The sequence below is a fragment of the Euprymna scolopes genome, chromosome 24 (assembly GCF_053919585.1).
Source record: "Euprymna scolopes isolate OS-2025 chromosome 24, ASM5391958v1, whole genome shotgun sequence".
In the NCBI taxonomy this organism is placed as follows: Eukaryota; Metazoa; Mollusca; class Cephalopoda; order Sepiida; family Sepiolidae; genus Euprymna; species Euprymna scolopes.
In genome coordinates, this window is record NC_136505.1 from 44884524 (window position 1) to 44906367 (window position 21844).

Below are 21844 nucleotides of genomic sequence, written 5' to 3' on the forward strand. Positions count from 1 at the left end.
ATTATAACAGAATGCTATAAAGTATAAAGATATTTAACAAAAGTGGGTTAGAAGTCCTTTGTGAATGTTCGGGTATAAAGTTTTAACAATGATTATTCGATATCAATCAATAAATTTTCACAAAATCTCAGTTTCTTTGGAATATTTTAAAGGCACTTTAGGGACACAATGTGATTATAATCTCCTATTTGAAACTTCAAATATTTCAGATTTACGTTGGATTTCGTTCTACTAAACAAGTTTCTCTTAATTTCAATTTCTTAAGCACCCCTCCCCCTTAGGTTTAAACTTTAAGTTGTAAATATTTTCTAAAATCGAAACCATGGATCTTAATAAAAATGGATAAAAAAAAAGGTCGAAATGATCTGTTTGTTGTAGGTTTTATATTTAACTGATATTATAGTTAAATAAATGTCAAATTAAAAAAAAACAATATTACATATTGTCATTACATGTCATGTTGAAATTAGTAAAAATTCTAAAAATTATGAAAAATGATTGAGCAAGCCTGTTCGACTGCAGATACTCTAACTGTAATCTCTGAACATATATACCATGCACTGGATAAAGCAGGAAAGGCGAGGGCAGTAGCCCCAGATATATCTAAGGCCTTTGACAGGGTATAGCATGATGGTCTTCTCATGAAAATAAATTACATGGTTATTACTGGACGAATACATAATCAAATCTTTCTTAAATAAGAGAAAAATCCAGGTTGTCCTCCATGGTTGTACATCAAAACAAGATGATATAAATGTGAATGTGTCTCGGGGATCAATCCTTTCACCTTTATTATTCCTCTTGTTCATAAATAACCTGGATAAAATTGCCTCCGAGATGGGTATATTTGCAGATGACACCATGCTCTATCAAAGACACGAGGGAAAACGAATAAACTAATATTGAAGGAAATGATAGAAACCTTGGAAGAAAACTTTCAGACTTTAGTGGAATGGAGACATAAATGGATGGTAGCATTTAATGCTGCTAAGACTAAGCTTCTTTCCTTTAATAATTACAAGAAATCTTCTTAACCACTTATAGCCATGACTAATGATACTCTACCTAAAAGCTCTTATTGAAACTTCTTGGTTTAACGTTTACAGGGAATATGAATTGGAATAAATATATAGAGGGCATTGCCAAAACTGCTGCGAAGAAGGTGGTCTCTCTCTCTACCATGCTAGAAAGTTACTTATGCCTGAGAGTATCTTGTGCCTCTACATGGCCACCCTTCACCCATGCATGGAGTATTGTTCATTCTTTGACAAAATTCAAAAACAGTGGCCGACCCAATAGGTTTCACTTTGTCAAACTCCAACCTGTATCCCTGTGCCTATTTTATAAATATTTCAATGGAAGGTGCTCAAGCCCTTGTACCCCCTTGACATAAATAACCCCAACTAACTCGACAAGCAGCAAAATCCCACCTCTACACTGTAGAGATCTCTAGATGCTGAAAGACCTTCTACTGAAATAGTTTCTTCCCTTGAACTGCTAGACTTTGGAATTCCCTCCCGGGTCCGTGATTCCCTGACTGTATTGACATAAACCCTCAGATGTACCTCTCCATCAGACTGTATATCGATACTCTATGGCTGATTGGGAATACTTCTGAACATTTCTATCAGATATACCTCTGCACTCAATGTTCAAAAAGAAGTGGCTTCTATAGTATCTGACTTGACTGAATGGTTAATTGTCAGTATAGACCCTTCGTACAATCCAAGAAATTCCAGCAAAAGCCCAACAGCCAACCGTGGTTCACACTAGAATGTGTTGCTGCCATTGCACACAGGAATCACTATTTCTATTGCTTCCATCATAATAGATGTTGTAAAACTAAAGTCACCCCTAGGACTGCCAGTAACAATTGTAAAAAAGTAATAAAGAATGCAAGAGATTTGTATGCTCAGTACGTCAAGTTTAAAAGTAGCTGAGCAGCAGCTTGGTTCCCAATTTGGCGAATAACAAACAAGATCCTGAACAGAAGCGTGTCCTCTATCCCTATCATCATCAATAGACCTTTTTCTTTTCTTTTTTTTTTTACATGGAAGTCACCACTTATCAAGGCCTGGAAGCCACTCGGGGATAAGGATTATTGCGTGTACAGTAATCAATGGGATAGTATCGTAGCAATCGTTAGTATTGGAGATTTGATTAAGTGTCTTACTCAAGGGGGCGGTTCATCAGGAATGTGTTTATGTTGGACTTGAAGACATCCAAGTTGTATTCAGATGGGAAACAGGCAGATGTATTTTGTATATTCGGCAGCATCTGACAAAGCAAAACTATTTGCCAAGAACTTTGCAGCAAATTCTACCCTTCGCAATCAGGTGTGCCAGACCTATAAGAGTAATCATTAATGGACAGAAATCTGGGTATTAATGCTGGTGCCCCTCCAGTTTCTATCCTAGGCCCAACTCTCTTCCTGATCTTCATCAATAATCTCCCAAATCACATTCTTAGATCATTCATATACATTTATGCAGATGACTCCACAATCTATGACAACACTTCTAAGCTTCTGGAACTAACGGTATAAGAGCCAAATACATCCTAAAATGGAATACTGTTACCACATCTGGGCAGGAACTGCATGGTTCACCCTATCCAGTCTTGATAGATTTCAAAACCAGCTTTGAAACTTAGGTGATGTCCTTTTCTTTTTTGCAACCTTTTTCCACAGAAGAGACATTGTGAGCCTGTCTCTGCTTTATCATTATTTTCATGGCAAGTGCTCGTCTGAACTCCAATCTATGGTTCTCACTTGCAAAACTTTCACAAAAAAAAAACATTTGACTAGCTACAACCTCTATATATGATTTCCCTCACTTTCTATCTGTGCCTAAATTTAAATGCAGATTCCATGAACAAAACATCTTTCCCAAAACTGTCCGTCTCTAGAACACTTCTGCTGGCCTGCTTCCCAGTTTAATACAACATGGTAGCCTTCAAATCCAATGTAAACAAGATCTAGTTGGGCTGTCACTATAAATAATCAAATTCTACCCAATTTACACCATTAACGATTACTACACTACCACCTTACATTCATTAACCCTTATCCTCAAGTGGCTTTCGGGCCTTGATAAGTGGTGACTCCCAAGTAAAAAACAAAAAACAAAACAAAAAACATACAGAAGTTAAAGTGTAATGTGAACAGACATCTTACTGCTCAACTCCCTATGTAATATCCCTGCAAATGTTATCCCAAATAGTAACCCTTCACATCCACTGTTCCTTGTTTGAGGTAAAAAATATTAAATGAATAAATATTTCACTTTTTCTTTTTTTTTTTTTTTTTTTTTTTTAAATAAATAAGAAATTTACTTTTTCATATAGAAAATTGAAAAAAATTTCACAATCTAAATTTGTGCAGAATCAGGATTTTTTTTAATTTATTTATCTTAGCATATTTTGTACAAGTGTATAACAGTTATAAAATAGTTTCTTGATTCTAAATTTTCTTGTAGTTAAATATGTATATATTTTCACTTTTTTTTTTCAGAACACACCAGAATCTTTACAACAATGTAAAGATTTGCTGATTGCTTGCAAATCAAACAAGGTTACAGTTTCAAACAGAGCAATTATATTTGCTTCTATGCTTGCGTTAAATCAGGTAAGATGTTTACACGTCTAAAGATCTATATAAAAGCCAACAGCTCTGTTTGTGACTAAATAGAAGAGAGCGTAATGTATTTAAAAAAAATTTTTTTTTTTTTTTTTTGGGGAACAAGTTATTGAATTCCCATTTTATATAAAAACTAGTGGGGTTACCCGGCGTTGCCTGGGGGAGGGGATTTGTTAAAAAGTGGTAATGGGAGGTGAGGTGGAAATCAAAACAACAGTAGGCAGCTCGGGTGGAGAGAGGTGTTAAAAAAAAAAAAAAAAAGTGGTAGTAAGCAGGCAGGCTCGAACCCGTAACGCAGAGGAGGAAAAAAAAGGTGAAAAAAAAAACCTAATGTCTTATCTGATGTATCCATCATGAAACCGGAAGTCATGTGCATTCGAATTAAGGGTAGTCAATCTAAAGGAGACGATGACTTGCGGAAATGTTGACGCAAAAACCGACCTCTCCTTGTAAAAATCAGCCCAATTGAGGGTGAAGGAATTAATGTTTTTGGCCAATTTTTGGATATTTGTCGTCCGGAATACGGACCTTTCTATTGATACCAATTTCGTCAGGATCCATCTTGTGTCGAAAGTTTTTAGTAGACATATGATATGCAAATGCACAAACGAACAGACAGTTGAGATTTTTTTTTTTTTACATGGTAGTCAGGAGGATAAGGGTTATTGCGTGTACAGTAATCAAAGGGATAATGGGGTTTATATATAATAGATGGATTCTGAAATCCTTTTTCAACTCCAGATTTCTTTAGCACTAAATATTTATCTTAAATCTATTACATAAAGGCCACTTGTCTATATCTGTGTATTTGTATGTCCAGATAAAACTAAAAAATACACAACGTACCCCTACAAAGTTTTTTTTTTTTTTTTAATTAGTATAACCCCAGAAAAATAATGTCTAAAATTTAGAGAAAAAAAAGGTTCATTCTTTGGGAGTCCAATGACCATTCGTATCATTGAATGTCAAGAAATAAACAAAATTTTGCGTGTTATCATGCATCAATACAGATCAGGAAATGTGTTGGAATTTTATCAAATTGAAAGACGCTAACTCCGAATTTAATTTATCGATTCTCAACTATTGTTATTTCTCTACAAAGAAACAGATGGGGAGAAAATTAGTCTTAGTAATGCTCTGGAGGCATCCTTAATTTTTACTTGGAACTTTTAGTAGTGCTCTAGGGGTCAAAGTTTTTTTTTTTCGCTCGTAATACAAAGAAAAAAGGAATTTCTTTTCTAGGAACAGGATTAGAAAATTAACACTTATTCAACATGGGCAATGCCGGGTGGTCCTGCTAGTTGCAATATAAATAAAAAAATTTTAAATTCATATTTAAAAATCTTAAATCTTATAGTTGTAAACATTTTTTTTAAAAATGTTTACAACTATAAGATTTTTTTCTATTTCTTCCATTTTCAATTTCTCTTCTAAGAAGATGAAAAAACTAACATTATTCATCATCTTCGGTTTTTTTTTTTTTTTATTATGGCTCTGGACAATGCCAGGTGGCCCTGTTAGTTGGAATATAAATCTCAGAGCTTTTAAACATTTAAAATTGATATTTTAAAAAAATGCGTACAACTGTTTTTTTTCTCTTTCTTCCATTTTCAGAATGACTGCCCTCTTGCATTGGAAATGGTTACAGCCAGAAATGATACTTATAATTTTGTTCTCAAAAATATTAAGGTAAAAATATTTCTTGTATGTTTCTTATGAAATGAAGTAAAATTATCGAAAGTACAAACGCCGAATGGTGTGGTGAACAAAACGTCTGTCAATGTATTTTAGAGTTAGTTTGCGGTTTGGTGGTGGGTTTTGCTACATTTTGCATTTTCGATGGTTGACAGCGGTTAGAGTTGAGGACAATTGCGAGTTGAACATAGTCGAAAGCAGGTCGTGGCTCGGACCAGATAGAAAAGAGGTTGAGTTGAGGAAATAAATTGATCGATCGACGACAAAGAGACCATGACAAACATTTCCCACAATGGTGTCACATACACACCCAAAGCCCAACTGATATCCACAGAATGTCTTTTTTTTCTCAAAGGAATCACCACTTATCAAGGCCCAGAGGTCACTCGAGGATAAGGGTTAAAGTATGTGCATTGGTCAAAAGGACAATATCATAGTCGTTGGAAGTGTAAATTTGGTAAATTGGATTACTTAAGCGGAACGGCTCATCAAGAACTTGTTTACGTTGGACTTGAAGATGGCCATATTGTAGTCAGCTGGAAAGCAGGTAAACGGAAGAGAGTTCTACAGGTGTGCAGTTCTAAGAAAGAAACTTTGTTTATGGAATCTATGATTAGGTTTAGGCTCAGATGTGTTTTCTTTTGAGTTGTTTTATTTTTATATACTTGTGTACTACTGCGTGCCCCCTCAGCAGTTGCCAATATGAGCGACAACAACACCATCAGAACGAGAAGAAATTCACTACGCATAATGTTGGAGTCGGAGATTGTTGCCGAACGGGGTAGCACATCACATGGTTTTATACACTATCAACAATTTTCTCTTACTCTCTATCTTTGCCTAAAACTAAACAAAAATTCTATGAGCAAAGTTTCTTTCCTAGAATACCCACACAATGCTAAAGGGTGTTTCCCAGTTGATTATAACCTGGTGGTTTTCGAATCTTATATAAAGACGTCCTTGTTAAGTCGTCCTCTTAGAAAGTAATCCAATCCTGCCCAAGTTTTACTCTTATCAATCATCACGGTGTTGTCACACCAGCCACCTGACACTCCTTAATCCTTATCCTCAAGTGGCCTTTATGCCTTGATATGCCCCCCCAGTAAAATATATAATGAAAATTAAAAGTTACATAGCATAAAGTGCTACAACAAATTGAAATTGTTAAATAACCAGTTATTTGAATTATCTTCAAAATTCTGATCAAATCATCATTTAATTAAGTTTTGTTAACTGTTTACATCCAATAATCTTTACAAAGATTAAAACAACATTACTTTAACGAAATTTTAGATTTAGAACAATTTGGGGTTCTTATCAAGAATTCACCCTCCAAAAAAATTTATATGATATAAATATGTGACAAAACGAAAATATCCTATTTCAAAAATTATGTGAATTGATAAGATGGTTTTATTTCAAAAAGAAAACTTAAGTGATTAATGGGAATTCGTAGCCATTACAACAAATCTAATAAGTATGAATTGTTGTTTAGTTGTCTGGAAAAAAAATAGTCACTACTTAGACACTCATAAAATTTCTTTTCTTTTTCCTGGTTTAGAGGAAATTGATATTTAAGTAATGGGTAATTAAAAGAATTTGGTGAGATAACCATAACCTCCTTTTTTTTCTTAATGTATAAAGTTGGTCCTTATTGATTAGTGCTTCGTTCATAGTTATTATGTGATGATTTTTTTTATCTAAGTTTATATTACTATGATGCTAGAGAGATACATAATAATAGCGATTTGGTAGCAAAAAAAAAAAAAAAAAAAATGTCATAATAATTTATCCCTCCCCTTCAACTGAAATTTTAGGTGATTTTTTTCTTGCTAATTTGCAATCAAATTAATTTATGATTAATTTGATCAGTTTCATTTCCTAATGAACCTTGTGATCTGCTGTCAACACGGAAAAAATTCATTCTTTTTTTTTTTTTTTTTTCCAGGCCATTTGTTTTGCCAGAATGGGAAGGGTTGAAGACACATTTCCAATATTACGTAGTATTCTTCAGTATGATACACCTTACAAAAATCGGCAAATGAAAGTCTTTCCAAATATGGTAAGTCAACATAGTTCTATTTTTTTTTTTCTTTCTCTCTCTTTCTTCCTATCTTAGGTTGAGCATTTGGGAAGTGATATACAAATTACCATTAGCGTATGAAGCGATGCTCTTTGTGTAAACAAATTGAGCTTAGGTATTTGGACAATGTCAAAACATTGTTAATTCACTGCTTGCATAGCAGCAGCTGTATAGAGCAATGGTTAGAAGCTCCGACTGTTGTTTGGGCGATCGGGTTTCGATCCTGGCTTGAGGTAGTTGCTTGTCTAGCCACACTGATGAGCTGTGAAACAGTACTGTATGTGGATGACATACTTGCAAAGAGATCTGATGTTGCCTGGGAATGAACGAAGATCAACAATTGTTTCACCCTCCCATATTTTGTTGTCACTGAAATAGGTAAAATCACCTATTTTTCAATCTTCCTCAAAGTTACTTAGTCCGTAATACGTTGTAGCTTACATTGCACTGTAGAGAACCTACTGTTGATTTTATAAAATTATTTTCATATAATGGATGAATTAGTTTAAAATGTAGATATCAAATATCATGGTTCAATTGTGCACTAAACAGAAACATTCATTTCAAACGCATTTCTGTCATATCAAAGAATTTACTGTTGATTTTATATGCCAGGCCTTTCTGCTTGTGTGGTGATAAAACTTCTCAAAATGCACTTGTGATGTTAGGCTGTATAAGGCGTTAAGTTTAATCAAAATCACATGTTCCTTCAAACTTTTTTGATTATGGATTATTATCGAAGACATTCCGATACAAAAATTATCTAAAAAAACTGCCAGGCACATAAAGTACATTTGTGTGAAATGTCATAAAAATCTGCCCAGCCGTTTAGGAGTCCATAGGGAACGAAATCACATGCACACACACACACAGAGTTCCTTTTATATAATAGTAGATATATATATGTGTGTATGTGTTACATATTAGGGATTTTATATCAGTAGCGATTTAGTTAGCTAGTGTGAATTCTAACGAGTCACATTAGTACATGTCATGATAACCTTTATCTGCAAACAGAATTGTACCCAGAGATGAGTGACGTTAGGACAGGGCAGCTGTAACAAAGGTCAAAACCTGGTAGACAAAACGAAGTCAATGATGAATGATGCCATATAACAGACATTTAAGCTTGTCTCAACGTATTAAAAAAAAAAAGTAGAAAAAGATTGAATGAATTCAATGCACCTTGATGAAAATGTTAAATGCACACACACACACACACACATATGTGTGTGTGTGTGCAAATTTGGAATTAAATTCAGTAAATTAAAAAAATTTATGACAAATGTATTATCCGACAAGGAATACAAAAATTTAAAGGAAAAAAATTAAAAATTGTTATATTTATTGTTGAATAATAAATTTGTTTGTTACAGTTCAAACCTCTCTTGGACCCCAATGCCACCCAGCACCGTCGAAAAGGAACAAACAAACTAACAAAAATAAATAAATCCAACTTGGTTTTCCTTTGTTTTTTAATGCAAGTCGTTTATTATTAGCGTTTTCTTTCTTTCCGCCTTGACGTCAGCTTAAAGTGTCTCGTTGCCATTCCAGGGCCACATGTTATCTCACCTGGCACATGGTTTTGGTCTCCCCGATTTATCGGAGAGGGACCTATGTTTTCAGTGGTGTCCGTCCATGCGTCCCATATCCCCCCCCCCCATCCCCGGGCATCCGTTAGTCCGGACAATTGCCAGATAACCGTCCATTAGTGTTTTCTGAAATTTTGCCACAAATTGTATTTGTTTGAGTCCAGTGGCGAGGAGAAATCCAGGACGACTGGAAACAATGCTGAGATAAGCGGAGAGCACATACAGCACCTGGAAGTCCCAAATGGTCTCCCATTTTATTACTGACCAGATTCAACATTGCTTAACTTCGGTGATCCAGCAGGAACCGGTGTGTCAACGTGATTATGCGGTATTATTTATGCTGTGTTCATTTACAAATGTGTTAAGTGCTAATCGTAAACAAAGCTAAATGAATTTTAACCTTTTCATTTTTGGTGCTTCACTTGGGTTATCTCCAAAGTAACCAGATTGTATCTATCATGACACGTGCGTGTACAAATGTTCCAAGCAAAATAGAGCAAACCAAGAACTGTTACTAGGTCCCATTGTTTTATTAGAATTGGCTTTGGAATTTATGAAAATCTTTTTACAATTACAACTGAAAATACGCTCAAGACTTTTTAGAAGGAGAGATCTTTTGGTTCTTATTGGTTATAATAACGAAAATCGAAAACTTGAATTGCAAGTAAAACAAATGGTAGCTAGTTAATTGCAGTAAGTCGCAGTAATGAAAATATCCAAAACTTATGAAAAACAATAAGGTAGAAAATTAATTATTAATTAAAACAGTTTTCAGAGACAATTTAGGGAAAATTAAGTTTTTCTGAATTGGCCAAAGATTTTTAGTTTTCAGAACAAGGGAGATAACACTTTTATGATTAGAACTCTTCGGTTTCTTTTTAATTTTTTGGCAAAATCCAATCTTCGCTAATTGTTTTTTCTGTTTGTAATTTTTATTAAATTTACTGATTTATTATTATTATTTTTAATAGGCTGTGTGTTCTATGGGAGGTTCTGCGTGAATGTTAAGTCAGTCAGTCAAGTAAAACAACACAGACTGACTCCTATGGCTTTCAGGAGACTCTTGAGTTTGACATCTCCGAACTAGAGAATGATGGCCATCTTTGTCTGATTTGATAGATTACCAAACGCACACATGTAATATATACTAGGCTAACATGCTTGCCAGTCGGTTTGCCTCAAACTCCACACTGGAGCCTTTCAATCACCCCCTACCTGACTTTCCTCTGCAGACAGATGCCACGCTAGATGATCTGAAAATCACCCCTGCTCAGGTGCATGCTATCATAAAAAACCTTGACACTTCAAAAGCATGTGGACCCAATCTCATCCCAGCTGTGCTATTAAAAAAGTGCTCAGCCGAAGTAGCTCCAGATCTCTCCAAACTCTACAACAAATGCCTTAATGAATCTTGCTTTCCGGGCTGTTGGAAAACTGCTTCTGTGGTACCAGTATTCAAGAATTCTGGCAAAAGAACTGACCCATTAAATTATCGCCCCATTAGCTTCCTCCCACTTTTTGCCAAAATATTTGAAACCTTAATCAACCATGCTCTAGTCCATCACCTTACAGATGCTAAACGTCTGAGGGACCAACAATATGGATTTAGACAAGCCCGTTCCACAGCAGACATCCTAACTGTAATCTCTGAACGTATATACCATTCACTGGACCAAGCGGGGGAGGGCAGAGTGGTAGCTCTAGATATATCTAAGGCTTTTGACAGGGTATGGCATGAGGGTCTCCTCAGGGAAATTAGATCATATGGTATCACTGGTAGAATACTTAACATAATTAAATCCTTTTTAGATAAGAGAAAAATCCAGATTGTCCTCGATGGTCGTACATCTAAACAATATGATATAAATGCGGGAAAAACCCAAGGGTCTATCCTTGGACCTCTATTGTTCTTAATATTCATAAATGACCTCCCCGACAAAATTGCCTCTGAGATGGGTATATATGCTGATGACACCACACTCTATAACAGGCACGACAGGAAAACAAATGAACACATATCTAAAGAAATGTCAGAAACACTAGAGGATGACCTCCAATCTGTGAGGACAAAAATGGATGGTCACATTCAATGCCGCCAAGACTAAACTAGTTTCCTTCAATAATTACAAGAAATCTTCTCTACTACCAATAGCAATGGCGAATGACTCTTTATCTGAGAGTACATCTTTCAAACTCCTTGGCCTAACATTCACAGGAAACATGAGTTGGAGCAATTACATTGAAAGCATTGCCAGGGCCGTTGTGAAGAAGGTAGGCTCTCTCTACTGTGCTAGAAAACTACTAACGCCCGAAAGTATCCTGTACCTCTATAAGGCCACCATTCGCCCATGTATGGAGTATTGCTGTCATATTTGAGCTGGTGCATCTAATACTAATCTCTCGCTCCTAGGCAAGGTTCAAAAGAGAATCGCCAATCTGATAGGCCCTGAACTGTCATCTAAGCTTCAGCCTTTGTCCCATCGACGAAATGTTGCATCTCTCTGCTTGTTCTACAAGTATTTTAATGGTGAATGCTCTGACGAACTGCAAGCACTTGTGTCCCATGACGTAAACACCCTTGACAAACCCGACAGGCAGCTAAATCCCATCCCCACACAGTAGAGATCCCTAGATGTAAAAGATCTTTCTACTCCAGTAGTTTCTTCCCCAGAACCGCTAGACTTTGGAATTCCATTCCAGGTCCCTGCTTCCCCAACTGTACTAACGTGCAGAAGTTCAAGTGTAACGTGAACCGACATCCTGCTGCCCAAATCCCTACATAGTACCCCAGTAGTTGTTTCCCCTGATAGTAGCCCCTTACACCAAAGTGGCAATGTGCCTTGTTTGGGGTGAAAATGTAATTAAAAAAAAAAAAAAAAAAGTTTGTTTAAACATTTCTATTTTTACTAGCTGACCTATGGCTTGGTGTTGCCTGGGAAAGTAGATTAACTCAAGAAATTCCATACCTAACCTTTATTTTTAGGCACTGTAACAGTAATGAAAAATGTGTGGATGTGAATACTCTTATGCTATTTCAATTTTTCCTTGCAATAACTATGCTTTTCTTTTTCAGTTGTCTGAGATCAAGTCTGCCCTGGAGAAAGTTGATGACGTCATAATGACACAGCAGTTAAAATTAATAGAGCAATCTTTGAAAGTTGGTGCCTTCATCAGTGATGTGCCACTCGAGGATTTTGTGAGGCAAACCATCGTCAGAGCAAATAATACTAACAGTCAGAATAGTTTTAAATCTCGTGAACGATCAACTGTAGGAGGTTATCGAAGTCGACAAAGGAATCAATAGCAGATCGAGTTGAATTGCGAATTGGACGATATTTTTATTTAATAGTTTAATGTTTTTCTTATATATTTTTAGGACATTTTTTTGTATTTTCAATAAACAGATAAAACATATTTAGAAATTCAAAGTTGTTTCTCTTTCTCGAAAAGCATATAAAAGAAGTTATTTTGATAATCGTGCATAATTTTGATGTGATATCTAAAAAAAAAAACATGTGTGTGTATATGGGGATGAAAGAGAAAAAGAAGTATAAAAGAAAATGGGGACAGATTTATTGACAGAACAATTGAGAGAAAGTTGTTCACTGAGGTAGACAAAGGAAACTGAATGAGATTGTTAGTCAGGATGTGAACAAAAGACCGAACATAAAAGGTAGATTTTTTTTTTTTATTTTTTTAATTTTTTTTTTTTAAGAGATAGTGTGTGTGTGGGTTAAGGTGATTTTAGATTTGGCTGTGAATTTTGTGACCGTCTTTACAGCAGTTAGGAACGGTTGGGGACAATCTTGAGTTTGCAACACTTGCCAGTTAGACAGAATTGCAATTTTGAAACAGTCAAGGCAAATTGTGGCTCAGAGCAGATGGGGAGAAATGAATTGATCAACCGACTGTCGAACACAGCCTTTACAATAATAGATGCAGATGCGGACCTTAGCATGTAGAGGGTTGATGATGTCACACACACACACACACACACAAACCCAGAGTGCAACTGATGTTTGCAGAATGTGTCAAAGTTTGTGTTTTGTTTTATTTTTTTATATTTGTGAGCTAGTGCACCACCTCGACGGTTGCTAATGTGTAGGAGATGACGACATGGCCAGAAAAAATAATATTTTGATAATTGTGCATAATTATAGCATAAATCTTTTATTGTTGCATTATTTGTGTAGTTAAAAATATGAATAAAAAAAATAGGATTAGTTTTATTTTGAGACATGGTTGTTTAATAAACATGAAGCAATGGTTTAAGTTTTCGAAGTAGTTGACAACACTCCTTTTCATTGAACCTGTCCTCCATAATTGATCCAGCTATTCTCCTCATATGCAAATTAATGCATTTGTATTTTAAACCACAGTATGCACTATACTGCTGTATGGCTGCAAAGCCTAATCTTCTGTGCAAAGAAGTATTTTCTGTCTGTCGTGGTTTATTCTAATTCAGTTTTATAATGGTGTGACGTTATAATGAGATGATTTATCTTTGATAAAAGTTAACACTTTCCACTAGTCTGTGGTACTATCCTAAGGATAGCATACACTCTAGTACTATCGTTTGCAACAATTGGGGAGTGTAACTTGATGTCTCTGTACTATGGGAGACGTTTCTGGAATGACTGTTACATCCTGGCATGGCCTTGGTTGTAAATGATAGGCACATCCCCATTTAAATGAGTTAATCTGTAGTCTTGACCAGTCTTTTGTCAGTTTTTTGGTATAATTAATTCTTTCCAGAGAATGATTTATCTCGGCTGGTTGTGTTGAAATTGAATGCTTTTCTAAAAGAAGCAAACAACACACAATTTCAATATAAAAATATAAAATCTTTTTGTTTTGAAGGAACATACAACAATTCATACGACCAAAGCAAAGTAAATCAAAATTATAATTGTCCATCTTCTCTCTCATGATGATAAAAACAATAGAAAGAGAAGCATTAACACATATTAAAAAGAAAAAAAAAAAAAATGTTGTTTTAGATCAAGTGATCCTGGCATCAGTTAAGTTGATTTGACTTTAGTCTCATCCAATGCTTCTGCCAACCTCAATTGCTTTGACACAACCAATGATTTATAAGTCATAACTTGACTTTCTGATGCGGTGCTGACATTTCGTAATGAAGTGTCGTCATACTGCCACTAACATCACAACACTTTCTCGATTTTACTCGTCTCTGTGTAAGTTTAGAGAAAGTTTTAAATATAGGGAGCTATAGCTCTTCCAAAATCTACTTTGTTCACACATTTAATATATTTTCAGTCTAATTATGGAGAATTAGAAGGCGTGTTGGAGATTTGGTTTCATATATTACGTCCAGTTGCTTGAGCAGCACTGTATGCTTTTGCACTAATGTTATAGGATTAAATGAAAAGTATATCCATAATTTATATGACTGAAAGATGCAGTTTTAGATATGGTTTTATTGGTGGCATTATTTGGATTCTTCAAACTTTTTTCATCTTTAATATTATTTGCACAAAGTTTTGATCAATGTAAACTTCGATTTTTATTCCAGTGTATCAGCTGCCATGTTTGAAAATAGGAAAGAGTTAAATTCATATGTCTGCAGTTTTAAGTCTTTTACATTCTTGCATTACTGCGGGTTTGTTAATTCTTATTTCATTTTTACAGTTCTGAATGATCCAAATAATCCAATCATTCCTCATCTCAAAAATTCAGAACTGTAAAACGTTAATTTTTACATGCTGATATTCGATACATATATTTGCAGAGAATATCTCAGGAATTAGCCCATTACTGGACAGATGAGAATTGTTTTCAGTTTTTAAAAAAAAAATTTTTTTTTTTTTATACTAACCATGGTGGGTACCAGATCAGGTTGTCTGAAGATACTGGCTTCCTGACCTAAAGGGTCCTGGATATGACCTTAAACTATATCCGATCGTAAGGCCCCAGGTTGCGGGTTTTGGGGAGTGTGGAGCCACCCTTTAATTGCCATTGCTCCCAGGTCCACTCTGATCCGGAGTTGTAGTACCTGTTAGGGTCCCAACTATGGGTTAAATAGAAACCGACTTAAAAAAATATACTCTATTAAAAAATTTTTCTTCAAAATCACCGGATTCGGCATTAAATAATCTGAAAAGGGTTGATATGCCGTAAAACAACTAACCAACCAATCCTGACCTAAAATTGCACCAAGCATTGATGTTAGTGCTTTTTTTGATTTGTTTTCCTTTGACAAAATTTGTTTTCAAAGTCAAAAGCAAAAAAAAAAAAAAAATCAGAATTGTAATATGGTTTTTGTGGTTCCTGTCTCATGTCCAAATGTCAATATTTGCCACCATGTTACACCGATCCTGGAGAAAGTGAAAGAAAATTATCTACACTGGTGTAAACATGTGCTAGGCTGCATGTTTTTAGTTGCGCATACAAATAGTAGACATTGCAGGTGATAGATGCTTGTCCAAGGGAAAAAATGGGTACAGAAAATTGAAAATATCTCTAGTTGAAGAGCAGATGTTTTGTCTGCAATAAAATGAGTACCTTGTTAAACGGGGTTTAAACTGAGAGTAACCCACTTGAGAAAAGTAATGTCCAAGATTCTTTGCAGATAATCTCTTTGAATGGACACTCTTTAGCTGCTATCTTTTAGTGGATATTTCAAGTAGTCTTTTGTGTAGTCAAATAGTGACCACTGGAAAATGGCCAGAATCTACAGTTTCTGGTCAAGGGTGAAAAAGTTCCAGAAAATGAAAAGTGAAGGCAGTTAGAGCCGATGTTTAGACAGAGAACAGGCAGTTGAGTATTCTAAGGGCACTAGTATATCTTTACAAAGCCATAATTCACCCATGCATGTAGCATTGTTGCCATATCTAGGCTGGTGCTTCTACCAATAGTCTCTCGCTCTTAGACAAGATCCAGAAAAAACAAAGCTCCAACCTCTGTCCCATTGCTGTCAGTCTAATACGTATTGTTGGTTAATTATTCATCTTTAAGTGGTAATTTAGCTCCTTAAACCAATTGGCACCATGCTTTTCAAGGGGGCATTTTAATGAGGAAATACTTTAATAATAACAAAGATACACTAATATTAATAACAACCAATAAACTAATAAATAATAAACTAATAACCAATAAACTAATAACCAATAAACTAACAACCAATAAACTAACAACGAATAAACTAATAACCAATAAACTAACAACCAGTAAACTAACAACTAATAAACTAATAACTAATAAATTAATAACCAATAAACTAACAATGAATAAACTAATAACCAATACACTAATAACCAATAAACTAATAATAAAAAATTAAAATAATTGATAATAAAGTCAACAGTCTATAACGTAGTACTTTGTGTTGTCTTGACTAAACGAACAAGCAGCAAAATCAGACCCCATCCCATTATGCTGTAATGGGTAAAGCAGTGAGGTTGCTTTAGGTCTATTGAGAGAAGAGGCCACAGTGTTTAGTCTCTATTAGGAGGAGGTTCCTCGACAGAGTTTATATGATTGCAGTATTTAAATTTTCTTTTATGTCTACACTTGGATATAATTTCAGATTTAGAATTTAAGACGTTTAATTTTTTTGTAGATGCTGTGATTATGATATCTAAGCGTTGCAAAAGAAACAGTAGTGTGAGCCTGGCCTGTATGGTTTAGACTTGCTTAAAATTGTCCATTTAAAAGAAAAGTTCAATGTTTTTGTCCCTAAGGTTTCTTATTAGACCTGTTAGGGTAGTTTTAGCTCTCAATGTGTTAGAGAAAGAGGGGATATGGTTTGAGATTCATGTTTTTATGGGAAATGCAGATAACCCTGTATATGTGTACATTTTAGGAACAGGATACTGTTTTCTTTCTTTTATTCAAATTCTCGTTAAATGCAAAAGATTTTGGTAAAAAATTGTCTGAAATAGGGATGATGCAAAAAAAAAAAAAATAATTTTTTTTTTTTTTTTTTTTTTTTTTTGCATCAAAAATATTAAAATGCATTTTGTTTCTATATCCGTATTTCACAATTTTAAATTACCACCTGACGTCAGCATCGAACGGCCATGTTGACCATTCAACCTACAGAAGCCTGTATTGCCACTAAAAGTGTTTTGTGATGATAATATTGTAATGTTTATTAATAAAACCTATATTAAATGTAAGTAGGTTTTAAATTTTTAAATTTGACAATTTTAGAAAACTAAGTAATGCTGTATCTTCTTTCTTTCTTTTTTCTTTTTTTTTTTTAATGTAAATAATTTTTTAAAATTAATATTTTTTATTTTGAGACTTTCAGAGGCATCCACCCTTATCAAAGAAGACTTTTTTTTTTACAACTATCATGCAATTTTTCTCCTCCTGAAGTCAACCTCTCCGAATCTAGCAAAACTAGCAAAATGAGAAAAATATAAAATGAAAAAATAACAAAATATCCTTTAATGATGATGGATTGACAGACTCAGAATAAAAAAAATATTAAAAAAAATATTTTTCATTTAATACAAAAATCATACAGAAATACTAGATTATCTAACATTTTCAAAATTAACCTTATGGTATAATGCTTTCAAAAGATGTACCTATTTACTATGCCTCCGCACGGGACAGAGTTAGACACCAGGGTCGTTTTTTAACGTGGAGAAAAGGTACAAAAATAAAAATTGTCTCAGTCGTGAAAGATTTCTCCTCCACCGAAAGAGAACAAGAAAATGAAGTGCAGCATCTGGAGAACAGATGCTACACTTTGATCTTGACCAAAAGGCCAAGAACTAACTCATTCTATGGAGGTAATTTTTATTTCTCTAAAGGGAGTTAACTCTTATTCTTTCGGTAAGAGTTAGCTTTCTTTAATTTCTTTTCTCATTTCTTTCAGTGTTCATAAGTAAGTTATGTTTATAAGTATTATTATATTTAAAAATATTTTACAGCTCACAAAATAATAGAATTTTTTTTAATGTAAGTATTGCTAATATTACCCGTTTTTTTTTTTTTTTTTTTTTAAGCCAAGAAAAATGATCGAGATTTTCCTCCTGTGAGCTCTTTAGTAGGACACGTCTGAACTCAGTATTTAAAAAACCAAATCATTTGTATGCAAGACGATCACAAGAAATATATATATATATATATATATATATATATATATATATATATATATATATATATATATTTTTTTGCTACCTTAAACATTATTAAAAAAAAAAAAAAATCAAACAAACTTTTAATCCCAAGTTCTTTGTTGGAAAACTCTTAGTTGATTAATCTCTTGCAATCAGTTTGCTTCCAAAATGCTAGTCTTAATATTATTGCTGGGACCACCAGTTGTTTTAGGGGATTTAATATGTGTGTATATATATATATATGTTTAAAGAAAAAATAGAAAAAACCGAATGAAATTATTAAAAAATCAACGTTTCGTCCTTGTCTCAGAGGACATCTTCAGGATAATTGAAATAAAAATGTGATAAAAGAAAAAGTCATAGATCGTGCGAAAAAAGACAGTTTTTTAAAATCCAACCCATGTCGGGAAAGGACGAATATCTGTCTTTTTTCGCACGATCTATGACTTTTTCTTTTATCACATTTTTATTTCAATTATCCTGAAGATGTCCTCTGAGACAAGGACGAAACGTTGATTTTTTAATAATTTCATTCGGTTTTTTCTATTTTTTCTTTAAACATAACGTCAACCACCGCTGGTACATTTTTTCATTCCTTATACATATATATATATATATATATATATATATATAGTATTCAACATACAGTACTGTTTTGCTGTATCACAGTTCATTAGTGCGGCTAGACAGGCAACTACCTCAAGCCAGGATATTAGTAGCTTCTTTCAGCCTTGACAGACTGGATACCCACTGTAAGGTTGCCTGCGCATTGCATTTTTGTGGCAAGAGTTGCACAATTTCCAATCACATCTCTCTTCAGTCAGTGTTGTTAAATACCAGTTGGAAGTTAAAGTCCAGGACGACTGGAAACAAGTGCAGAGATAAGTGGAGAGAACATACAACACCTAGAATTCCCAAATGTTCACCCATTTGGTACTAGCCAGGCTCAACATTGGTTAACTTCGGTGATCTGACGAGAATTGGTGTGTCAACGTGATTATGCTTTATATGTATATATATATAATATATATATATGTGTACGTACACACACACACGCATATATGTATAAATTAGCTAGATAAATTCAAATGTATTGAACTAAAAACTAATATCTTTTCAAAACTGGTCAATACATATGATATTACATAGAAAAATGCAACCATGAAAAGATTAAGCTTAGAAAAGTAAAAGGACTAGTTGTAAAAACTAGAAAAGAAAAAGACAAGATATTCTAGTAAAAAATATAATAAATTTAAAACTTAAAATATTGCAGCATTAAGAATTGATTATATGATATTAAAAATTAAATTTTGATAAAAATTCTTAATGCTGCAATATTTTAAGTTTTAAATGTATTATATTTTTACTAGAAAATCTTGTTTTTTTTCTTTTCTATTTTTACCAACTTGTCCTTTTACTTTTCTAAGTTTAATTTTTACCATATTACTTTCATACTCGCATTTTTCTATGTAATCCATGGTTTTTCCAGGCTTTGCTTTGTAATAATATTTTCTTTTTTGTGTTCAAAATCATCTCGTCGGCAAGAATTGGTACCCTACAGTGATGAATGCGTAAACGTGAAACACTAGTGCATATAGTTCTAAATTAATATTTATTATATAAATATATATGCACATATAATTAAATAAATAAAATAAAATATAGATATATAAAAATTCAGTAAAAAACATATTTATTCCTAGCAGGAATTGTTATGCTACACTGTTGATTGCATAAGCATGAAACACTAGTGTATGTAAGTCTAAATTAAATTAAATTATTATACAAATATTTATGTACATATAATTAAATTAAAAAAAAAAAACATATATATATTGATAGATATATTACTGGTAGGAATTGTTACCTTACACTGATGATTGCGTTAGCATTAAACACTAATGTATGCAGGTCTAACTTCATTATTATGATACAGATATATATTTATATAGAATTAAAAATATATATATACTAGCAGTTCCGCCCGGCTTTGCTCGGGCCCTATATACTGTCCATAAGGTTATGTGCATGTGTATATATTAAAAAGTGTGAATATGTAAAGTAATGTATTTCTGTATAATAGTCTTCCTTAATTACCATAGAGAAAAGACAGACAGACATTTACACTTTTATAGATGTAGATAGATAGATAGATAGATTGGATGCAATATATAATAATGATTAAAAAAAAAAAAAGACTCATGCGCCACCATTGAGAATCGAAACCAAAACGTTCAGCTCACGATTTATTTTGCCTCTGCCATAAATGACTGGGCTATGAAAACATGTTTACTGCAAGGCTAAAAATTAAAACATGAACCAATATTAACTACATTATGCATTCGTAATGGCGGCATTCGACCTTCACCTGGCAAATTTCATTTTTTTTTAATTTTCACACTTTTGCACGGATTTTTTCAGGCTAAAACCCAAATATAAAGTTTTGCATGGATTCAAACATCTTATATATGAAATTTTATGTCCGTAGACCAAAAACTCTAGGAGGAGTTTGGTAGGCAAAATCTGTGCAACAAAAATATATACGTATATATAAATATATATGGAAACAATTTTGTGTTTCCTGTAAACGTTTTACGCAAATATTACGCAAGTATAAATCATGTAGAATATATGCATGAATATAATTACACGTAATAGTTAAATAAAGATGATCACCCCATAAGAAAACCGAAAAAAACTAATAGGAAATTAATTAAAATGAATGTTTAAAAGAATATGCAAATTAGCTAGATCTTTTGCAGATGGATGCAATTCCACGACCCATATATAAGAAAATTGTATTTTCTTTTGAAATAAGTAGAAAAGGGGGTTTTTAATATGAATATCAATACACCCAAAAGAAAAACGAATTTATATGAATATAGATATAGATATAGATAGATATATATTACCAGCCGGAATTGTTACACTACACTGATGATTGCGTAAGCGTGAAACACTAGTGTGTGTACATCTAAATTAATAATTATTATATAACTATCAAAATAACCTTCATCAGTTAAAATTTTAAATAATGAATAATAAAATATAGGGTGACCCACTTAAAAGTACCCCAGAAAATGTAGTAGAGAGGAGAAACATTCTTTTATTGTTTAAAAATATTATTGTTATGAAATATGTTGGAAGTGCCATCTATGAATTTCTGGACACGTTTAACAACGTTTGCAGATACTGCCTGTAAATCTTCTTTGGTGATTCTTCTGATAGTGTTGGTAATGTTCTCCTTTAGTTGATCCAGAGTGTGAGGATTATTTGCATGAACTCTTCTTGTTTTAAAGTCTCCCAAAAGATAAAAATCACATGATGATAAGTCCGGGGGGAACGTGGTGGTCATAACCCTTTGCTTATTTGTTCTCTCTTCCGTAAGCATGCCATGAACTCGTGTCAGTGATCTGTGAGATGTGTAACACGTAGCGCTATCTTGTTGGAAAAAGAATTGCATTTTGTCTTGTGATGTCAGTTGGTCGTTAGAGAAAGATTAGAGAGGTTGGGCTACTTTTAAGTGGGCTGCTTAATATAAAAAAACATTAAAGGTTAGAGATCGGGCTACTCATAAGTGGGTCACATAATATATATATATATATATATATATATATATATATTATTTGTAGTCATCGACATACAGTCCTGTTTCGTTGTATCACAAACTGAGGATTAAACCTAGAACCATCGCATTGACAGTCAGCAATAAATTATCTCGCCAAACGTTGATTTAAACAAA

The 21844-nt window shown here is 33.6% G+C and overlaps 1 protein-coding gene across 2 annotated transcripts in view; it reads left to right on the forward strand.

Moving 5' to 3' along the window:
• Nucleotides 1-12421, forward strand: part of LOC145246687 (pentatricopeptide repeat-containing protein 2, mitochondrial-like) — a 44824-nt gene extending 32403 nt beyond the window's left edge. For both annotated transcript variants that reach the window (XM_080108411.1, XM_080108412.1), the window contains 4 exons: nt 3512-3625; nt 5252-5326; nt 7281-7394; nt 12081-12421. In XM_080108411.1, the coding sequence (XP_079964537.1) occupies nt 3512-3625; nt 5252-5326; nt 7281-7394; nt 12081-12311 (534 nt within the window). In that variant the 3' untranslated portion in view covers nt 12312-12421. The remainder of the gene's footprint in view (nt 1-3511; nt 3626-5251; nt 5327-7280; nt 7395-12080) is intronic.
• Nucleotides 12422-21844: the final 9423 nt, after the last annotated feature.